Source organism: Nerophis lumbriciformis, linkage group LG28 (assembly GCF_033978685.3).
Source record: "Nerophis lumbriciformis linkage group LG28, RoL_Nlum_v2.1, whole genome shotgun sequence".
In the NCBI taxonomy this organism is placed as follows: domain Eukaryota; kingdom Metazoa; phylum Chordata; class Actinopteri; order Syngnathiformes; family Syngnathidae; genus Nerophis; species Nerophis lumbriciformis.
In genome coordinates this window covers 29,210,567-29,220,566 of record NC_084575.2, presented here as the reverse complement: position 1 = coordinate 29,220,566, position 10,000 = coordinate 29,210,567, and the positions used below count along the sequence as shown (strand labels likewise).

General features: G+C 42.5%; 1 protein-coding gene across 2 annotated transcripts in view; it reads right to left on the bottom strand.

The window, feature by feature from the left end:
* Nucleotides 1-10,000, bottom strand: part of LOC133571038 (EF-hand and coiled-coil domain-containing protein 1) — a 21,242-nt gene that overhangs the window by 6,727 nt on the left and 4,515 nt on the right. For both annotated transcript variants that reach the window (XM_061924017.1, XM_061924018.1), the window contains exons 2-4: nucleotides 9,657-10,000; nucleotides 9,453-9,587; nucleotides 4,151-4,215 (exon numbers count right to left, since the gene is read on the bottom strand). The exon at nucleotides 9,657-10,000 is cut by the window's right edge and continues 83 nt beyond it. In XM_061924017.1, the coding sequence (XP_061780001.1) occupies nucleotides 4,151-4,215; nucleotides 9,453-9,587; nucleotides 9,657-10,000 (544 nt within the window). The remainder of the gene's footprint in view (nucleotides 1-4,150; nucleotides 4,216-9,452; nucleotides 9,588-9,656) is intronic.

Sequence of the window (10,000 nt, the reverse complement as noted above, 5' to 3'; positions counted from 1 at the left end):
TACCACTCCGTACAGCGGCGTTTTAAAAAGTCATACATTTTACTTTTTGAAACCGATACCGATAATTTCCGATATTACATTTTAAAGCATTTATCGGCCGATAATATCGGACATCTCTAACAATAACTAAGCAAAACCGAAACTTACCATCTACTATTCATTTAAATCCTTTGGTTTTTGCTCTCAAAACCCTCCTGTGTCCCAGAAATGATTCCCAGAGTTTGTAAACATTAACAAAAACCACAATGAAATTGATTTTGAAGGAAATAAAATATCGACCTAATCAATCTGTATCGATCGTATACTGATACTACCTTTGGTGTCACTGCCCGATTGAAAATCATAACGGCAGGGTTTCCCGCAGCGCTTTGTTGTTAAGGCGGCCGCCTTAACAACAAAGAGCCACCGCCTAAACTAAAGTCTTAACAAGCTGATACGCTTAGTTCTGCCTCTGCCTCGGTCAGTACGTCTCTGCAGCACCCAGCGTTGTCCCACCCACACAACCATCTGATTGGTTACACGCAGAGCGGTAACAGCCAATCAGCAGTGCGTATTCAGAGCCCATGGAGTCAGTGCTCAGGCAGGCAGAGAGGAGAGACGGTGGGGTGAGCAGATAGGTGTATAGCAGGTGAGCATAATGCAGCGGACTCTCCCCAAATTATAATAAACACTTCCAAGTCAACTACTCGTAACATCACTATGAGTCCGTTGACGTTCTAGAAACATAAGCGGCAGCTCAGCTCGCTCGCAGTCCTTGAGGTGAAGGCTAATTAGCTTTTAGCGTAACATTAGTTCATTTTGCGGTGTGTGTGCGTGTGTGTGTTACGGACAGCAAAGCCCTGTCTGTCTGAGAGAAAGACAAGCATTATTTACCTACAGTTAACAACTAAGTTATTTCACTCTACCTTTCTTTTTCTGTGTTGATTGAGCTGTGATGAAGCAGCAAAAAAGGACGTTACGTTAAATGAAGAGTTTCCTGAAGCTGTCTCTGATAGTTGATATAATAATGTAACAGCATCATAAAACCTACATGAACTCCATGGTGTTCAGGGATGAATAATCTCTCCTATTGCTATTGTACTATTTTTTCAGCTATAGTTACATTAATCATTAGAAATGTAGCAGCTTAGTTTTGAATGGCAGGGTCCCTGCTATCACATGTTGATAAAAATATAACATTTACATAATAAAAATCAACTACAGGCTTCCCAAATGCTGTAATAAATTAAGCATGATGAGTTGAGCATATGTCAGCATGTGGCCCCACTTTTAACTCTTTTTTTCAAACACTTATTGCAAACGCTTACTTACAGTAAGTCATTAATTTGACTTTGTAAGTCATTATTTTGACTTAGTAAATTACTAAGTCATAATAATGATGTACTTAGTATCTCAGGTGACTAGGACTGTTTTGTTTTTCAAGATATATATCGTATATCGCCATTCAGCAAATGGAGCGGAAAACACAACCAAAAGTTGTAGGCTTCTTCACGCGACGAAGCCGGCCTACTTCACCACAGTCTGTAGTCTATTGCCCCCCAGGCTGTGGTGGCAGTGACGAGGTGGAGACGTGATGGCGACAGACCGAGTTACACTGATCCTTACACCCAACCACCCCCTTCCCCGGTCCCCTCCCCCTGGAGAGTCACCACCTTAAAGGGGAACATTATAACAATTTCAGAAGGGTTAAAACCATTAAAAATCAGTTCCCAGTTGCTTATTTAATTTTTCGAAGTTTTTTTCAAAATTTTACCCATCACGCAATATCCCTAAAAAAAGCTTCAAAGTGCCTGATTTTAACCATCGTTATATACACACGTCCATTTTCCTGTGACGTCACACAGTGATGCCAACACAAACAAACATGGCGGATAGAACAGCAAGCTATAGCGACATTAGCTCGGATTCAGACTCGGATTTCAGCGGCTTAAGCGATTCGACAGATTACGCATGTATTGAAACGGATGGTTGTAGTGTGGAGGCAGGTAGCGAAAACGAAATTGAAGAAGAAACTGAAGCTATTGAGCCATATCGGTTTGAACCGTATGCAAGCGAAAACGACGAAAACGACACGACAGCCAGCGACACGGGAGAAAGCGAGGACGAATTCGGCGATCGCCTTCTAACCAACGATTGGTATGTGTTTGTTTGGCATTAAAGGAAACTAACAACTATGAACTAGGTTTACAGCATATGAAATACATTTGGCAACAACATGCACTTTGAGAGTGCAGACAGCCCATTTCAGGCGCGCTAAGAACATATATTTTTCCACGATTTCAGCACTCAGGTTAACCATACCTAAATAGACACAAAATACTGCATTACACAAGACTACCCGAAGGTACTCGAAGAATTGAAAAAAATAAATGTTTTTAAGCTAAATTATTGGTAAACACAGTTTATGTATACCGTATTTTCCGCACTATTAGCCGCACCTAAAAACCACAAATTTACTCAAAAGCTGACAGTGCGGCTTATAACCCGGTGCACTTTATATATGGATTAATATTAAGATTCATTTTCATAAAGTTTAGGTCTCGCAACTACGGTAAACAGCCGCCATCTTTTTTCCCCGTAGAAGAGGAAGCGCTTCTTCTTCTACGCCAAGCAACCGCCAAGGTAAGCACCCGCCCCCATAGAAGAGGAAGCGCTTCTTCTTCTACTGTAAGCAACCACCCGCCCCCGTTGAAGAAGAAGAAGCGCGCGGATATTACGTTTCATTTCCTTTGTGTGTTTACATCTGTAAAGACCACAAAATGGCTCCTACTAAGCAACAGGTTTCCGGTTCATGAAAAGACGCAATCTCTCCATCCGCACACGGACTACTATTTCACAGCAACTGCCTAAAGACTTTCAAGAAAAGCTGGCTACTTTCCGTGCATATTGTAAAAACAAGATAGCTGAAAAAAAGATCCGGCCAGAGAACATTATCAACATGGACGAGGTTCCACTGACTTTTGATATTCCTGTGAACCGCACTGTGGATACAACGGGAGCACGTACGGTGAATATTCGCACCACAGGGAATGAGAAGTCATCCTTCACTGTGGTTCTAGCTTGCCATGCTAATGGCCAGAAACTTCCACCCATGGTGATATTCAAAAGGAAGACCTTGCCAAAAGAGACCTTTCCAGCCGGCGTCATCATAAAAGCTAACTCGAAGGGATGGATGGATGAAGAAAAGATGAGCGAGTGGTTAAGGGAAGTTTACGCGAAGAGGCCGGGTGGCTTTTTTCACGCAGCTCCGTCCATGTTGATATACGACTCCATGCGCGCCCACATCACGCTGGTTTTTAATATATTATTAAAGTTTGACTGACCTATCTGACTGTTTTTTGACATTCCCTTTAGCGCAGTTAGATGCGGCTTATAACACGGGGCGGCTTATAGGTGGACAAAGTTTTGAAATATGCCGTTCATTGAAGGCGCGGCTTATAACCCAGGGCGGCTTATGGTGCGGAAAATACGGTAATAATTTACGTAAAACCGCGAGTAATGAATAAAGTTTTCATCAATTAATATATTCTGTAGACATACCCTCATCCGCTCTCTTTTCCTGAAAGCTGATCCGTCCAGTTTTGGAGTTGATGTCAGCATCTGCTTTGAGTGTCGCAGAATATCCACACATTCTTGCCATCTCTGTCGTAGCATAGCTTTCGTCGGTAAAGTGTGCGGAACAAACGACTGACCATTTCGTCGGCTTTCCCCACACCCTCGTATTTTGAACAAATTTCGTCCAATTTCTTGCCACTTTCGCATCTTCGGGCCACTGGTGCAACTTGAATCCGTCCCTGTTCGTGTTGTTACACCCTCCGACAACACACCGACGAAAGTGAGAAAATGGCGGATTGCTTCCCGATGTGACGTCACGTTGTGACGTCATCGCTCCGAGAGCAAATAATAGAAAGGCGTTTAATTCGCCAAAATTCACCCATTTAGAGTTCGGAAATCGGTTAAAAAAATATATGGTCTTTTTTCTGCAACATCGAGGTATATATTGACGCTTACATAGGTCTGGTGATAATGTTCCCCTTTAACTAACACATTTTCTGGAAGAAACACTGATAATGGGCCGCATGTGGCCCGCGGGCTGTATTTTCACCAGATCTGGCCTATATTCTAGTCATGGGATTTAAAGATTCCTCACCTGTTTTCGGGTAGCTTGCGACTCCTCTGGGTGAGGCAGCGTCAGGGAGACAGACACAACTGAATCTGAAATAGATTTACAACCGTATTTCAAATATCTTACGTGATTCTCCTACACACAGTATTTCTACGTGCAGAATGTTTTTCCATAAATCCATTCAGTTAAAGTACTAGTAGAGTGGAAAAACAAGTTGCTTCTATATTGAAGCTATTATTATATATGTGTGATTTATGACACCAAAAGACTTACAGAGTTTGCGAGTAAATAGATATGATCAAAACAGTATCAATATCACGGAAATCCCTGAGCCGTTTTGAGAATTAATGAGCAAACCAGTCACATAATCTGTGACGTATAGGGAGGAACCACAGACCCCTTCCCCATCAACAACAATGCTAATCAAGCAGACTCAGTGAGAGACAACAACAATTACTTTGGGGAAAATGATGATCCAGAACCTTATATTTTTGAGCCCTAATATCAAATCAAATCAAATCAAATCAACTTTATTTATAAAGCACATTTAAAATTTACCACAGGGGTAGCCAAAGTGCTGTACAATGAACAGGTTAAAAGATAAAACGAGTACCGAGCAAACACAACACAACACAAACAGAACACGATAAAAAATAAATAATTAAAATAGAATAAATAAAAACATAAAAACAGGTTCACAGCAGGTGTATTATGGGGCGCCATTGCAGGATGGATATCACTCAGTGTTAAAAGCCATGGAATAAAAGTATGTTTTTAAGAGAGATTTAAAAACAGGAAGAGAGGAGGCTTGTCTAACACTCAGGGGTAGGACGTTCCAGAGCTTGGGAGCAGCAACGGCGAAAGCTCTGTCACCTCTAAGCTTCAGCCTTGTGTCAGGGACCGTCAACAGCAGCTGATCGGCTGATCTTAAGGATCGGGTGGGGCAGTAAGGCTGAAGGAGGTCGGAGAGATAGGTTGGCGCGAGGTTGTTTAGACATTTAAAAACAAATAAAAGGAGTTTAAAATTGATTCGGTAACGCACAGGGAGCCAGTGAAGGGACGCTAAAATAGGGGTGATGTGTTCACGTCTGCGGGTCTGTGTTAGCAGACGAGCAGCAGAGTTCTGCACGAGCTGCAGGCGGGCGAGGGAGGCCTGGCTAATGCCAACATACAGGGCATTACAGTAATCAAGACGAGTCGAGATAAAGGCGTGGATTAATTTCTCAAGATCATGTCTTGATAGAAGCGGTTTCACTTTCGCTATTTGGCGTAATTGATAAAAGCTTTTTTGAACGACGCTGCTGATTTGTTTTTTGAATTTAAAATCTGAGTGAAACTTTACCCCCAGGTTTGTGACACAGTCGCTGAGATACGGGGTCAGAGTGCCGAGGTCAACGTTGGGGGAGGGAGAGCGACTTGGACCGAACAACATAACTTCTGTTTTATCTTCATTTATGCTCAGGAAGTTAGCTGAAAGCCAGACTTTGATGTCGTGCAGGCAGTCAATAAGACGTTGAACCGTGTTATTTTGTGCCATGGGAAAATAAATCTGGCAATCATCGGCGTAAAAATGAAATGCAATACTGTACTTCCTAAAAATAAAACCAAGGGGGAGAAGGTAAAGCGCAAATAAAATTGGGGCAAGGATTGAGCCCTGGGGGACCCCATGTGGTAAAGGAGCTGTGGACGACATAAAACTGTCTACTTTTACACAAAAACACAAATACAAGAAGGATGAGCAATACGTGCTAAACGGATGCATCTTAATTGAAACACCATAGCATTAGCAGCATTGCTAGGTGCTAAACATAGAAACTAACCATAATAAAACAAGCATTTACTGTAATATTTCCACTCGCGCTGGGATGCCTACTGACAGGACCCTCACATAATCCAGTTTAGATGAAGAATCAATTACAAGCCTCATGAAGGGTTTAAAAATAGTTGCCGCAACTAGCGTCTTTTTGTGTCTTTTTGCCATTTCGGGGATGTCAAAGTCGACCAGCCTCTCAGTCCATGGCCACATATGTCTAATACCAGGTGAGAGACGCATTAATTATAATCTAGAATTTACTTTTAGCAAGTTTGAGACTAAGCAGAAGCAGCCGCCGGCTCAGGCTAGCATTAGCTCACTGCTATCAATGCGCCTCTAAAATAAGCCGTCTGCGTTAGCGCTTATAATAACAATATCGCTCATATTTGGTTATTTTCAGAAGTGGAGTATAACTGGCGGTTTCTGGATGTTTTAGAGGGTTTTATGGGCGCAACAGAGGACCCTCGATCTGTTAGCCTGACCTGTTCGCTATTCATTTACAATTTGTTACGATTTTTGAATGCATAAAAAAGCCAAACGTGTTCTTGTCTTACATTCGGATTGTGAATGATAAACAGCTAAACAGCACATCTCTTTCCAATGTTTGCGTATTTCCAGTATGACTGATCTGTTGATATTCCTCCAGTGACCCCCGAATCTGCGGAAATTGCCGAAGATGTTCGAAGCGGAATATTTCAAATGGCCGACTGAATTTGGGGCTGTGGAGGGGGGCGTGGCCTGCGGGCCTGCCGCGGAACGGGGGGAGCCAGGACCTGCCTCGAAGACAGCGACGGGTGAGTAGATGGCCCAGGTGGGCCTTGTTATTTAATCACCCGTCGCTGTCTTCGAGGCCGGGCCTGGCACCTCCCGTTCCGTGGCAGGCCCAAAGGCCACGCCCCCCTCCACAGTGGCATTTTGTGATGTTTTGACAGTATTTTCACCTACTTTGCGGACTGTAAATACTAGGGGTGTAACGGTACGTGTATTTGTATTGAACCGTTTCGGTACGGGGGTTCCGGTTCGGTTCGGAGGTGTACCGAACGAGTTTCCACACGGACATATTAAGTAGCGTAACGCACGTTGTGTAAACAATGCACACCGAGGCACAACACACGGCATGCTAGCAGCTAACGGGCTACGATAGACTGACCATACGTCCTCTTTTCACCGGACATGTCCTCTTTTGCGGAGCTGTCAGGGCGGAGTTTCTTAAATGCCTCAAATGTCCGGCATTTTGAGTTAGGGTTGCGTGCATTTTCATTGTACGTTCAGGGTTAAGAAGGGGTTAAAAACAAAACAAATTGTGCGCGCAGCAGCATTGGTGAGGGAGGGGCAGAGACAGAGAGAGAGAGAGAGTTATGATAAACGCGCATGCGTCGCCAGGCTCTGCTTTTTATCCATAGATTTATCAGATTTTATTTGTTATTATCTATAGCAGGGGTGTCAAAAGTGTGCCCCGGAGGCCATTTGCGGCCCACAGCTAATGTTTTAAAGGCCCACGGCACATTCTAAAAATACTATTAAAATAAACAAAAACATAAACAAAAGTGAAATAAAAAAGCTTAAAGGTTAAATGTAATTTAGAAAAAGTTGCAATGTTGACTAATAAAACAAAGCTGTTTTATTTTCTTTCAAACTGTCATTGCTCAAAACATAATATTGAATCAAAATCAATGTTATTATGAATTATTGACCTATCCAAGGTTCCGATTACTTCACATCAAATATTCCATTATGAAAAATATTTTTGGTGGAAGATTTTGCAAATTTGGTAAATAAATAACCCCAAAATGTATATTTTGTTGTTTTCTTACTATACCGAAAATGAACCGAACCGTGACCTCTAAACCGAGGTACGTACCGAACCGAAATTTTTGTGTACCGTTACACCCCTAGTAAATACAATTGGTTATGGTTTAATGCAGTGTTTTTCAACCACTGTGCCGCGGCACACTAGTGTGCCGTTAGATATTGTCTGGTGTGCTGTGGGAAATTATGCAACTTCATCCAATTGATCCCAAAAAATTTTTTTTTGCAAATCAATAATCATAATTAGGGATGTCCGATAATGGCTTTTTGCCGATATCCGATATTCCGATATTGTCCAACTCTTAATGACCGATACCGATATCAACCGATACTGATATATACAGTCGTGGAATTAACACATTAGTATGCCTAATTTGGACAACCAGGTCTGGTGAAGATAAGGTCCTTTTTTTTAAAAATTATTAAAATAAAATAAGATAAATAAATTAAAAACATTTTCTTGAATAAAAAAGAAAGTAAAACAATATAAAAACAGTTACATAGAAACTAGTAATTAATGAAAATTAGTCAAATTAACTGTTAAAGGTTGGTACTATTAGTGGACCAGCAGCACGCACAATCATGTGTGCTTACGGACTGTATCCCTTGCAGACTGTATTGATATATATTGATATATAATGTAGGAACCAGAATATTAATAACAGAAAGAAACAACCCTTTTGTGTGAATGAGTGTGAATGGGGGAAGGGAGGTTTTTTGGGTTGGTGCACTAATTGTAAGTGTATCTTGTGTTTTTTTATGTTGATTTAATTAAAAAACAAACAAAAAAACGATACCGATAATAAAAAAAACGATACTGATAATTCCCAATATTACATTTGAAAGCATTTAAGACATCTCTAATTATAATCTGCGAATGCTGTGCCGTTCCTTAGTGTCCGTGCTGTGTAGAACTCGACTGAAGAACTGTGATCCCAATATGCAGACCACAGCGTGCAGGTAAAAAGGTATGTAACGCTTAAACCAAAAATGAACAAAAGGGAAAGGAAAAGGCAATGAAGCAGAGGGATGGCTATGTAAAACGACAGTAAAACTGAACTGGCTACAAAGTAAACAGAAACAGAATGCTGGACGACAGCAAAAACTTGCAGCGTGTGGAGCAGAGACGGCGTCCACAAAGTACATCCATACATGACTTGGCAAGCAACAATGTCCACACAAAGAAGAATAGCAACAACTTAAATAGCCTTGCGTGCTAACACAAAGCAGGTGCGGGGAATAGCGCTCAAAAGAAGACATGAAACTGCGACAGGAAAACACCAAAATAACAGCACAAGACAAGAACTAAAACACCAACAAACTCAAAATAAGGCACCAGGAGGACCTGGTGGAGTTTAATTTTTTTTACGTTTTCTGCTGGTGGTGTGCCTCCGTATTTTTAAATGAAAAAAATGTGCCTTGCCTCAAAAAAGGTTGAAAAACACTGGATACAATTAAGCATATGAAGTAAACTAGTTTTTCCCTATACTGGCACTATATCCACCCGTGTGCAGCTGAGATGGGCTCCAGCACCCCCCGCTGCCCCGTAAGGAACAAGCAGTAGAAAACGGATGGTATTTTAAGCAGTAAAATTCCCAAATTAGTTTATCCATTTCCCACACTGCTTCTATGTTAGGTCTTTGTTTACATGTACGATGTCCGACTTGAGAATACTGATAGCTGTCATACGCTCATGTTGCGTACCTGTACTGCTCCAGTTCCATCTCCAGCTGGCTGATCCTGGACTGAAGCTGTGGCACAGATTCAGCTTGTTCCTGAATCCTTCTGACCCTCTCAAGGCCCAAGCTCAAAGCCTCTCTGGCCTCCTCCGCTCGCCTCCTGATGGGGATCATGAACATGGTAACCATGAAATCAACCGACGACTTGCGACTGAGACAAAAATCTGACCTAATTTGGTTGTTCTCCCTCCTCAGAGCAGATTCCGCCACCTGACGTGTCCGCACTTCCTGGTATGCCCATCGCAACTCCTGCTCCAGACGTTCGTTGAACTTGATGGCCTCTTCCAGCTGTCCGTCACGAGATGAACGGATCAGCTTCAACTCTCTGAAGAGGGGGTCCCATGTCTCCCATCGCCTGCCAAACCTTCTGACTCCGTCGCCTGCGTCAGCGCGTCCTTTGATGCGGCGTGTGGGCACCAGTTTGCCTTGTATGAGGGAGACAGAGGATGCGGGGTAGGAAACAGTCGTCGGGGTGGGAGGGACAGCGCGGTCCCGCTCTCTTCTCAGAGCCAC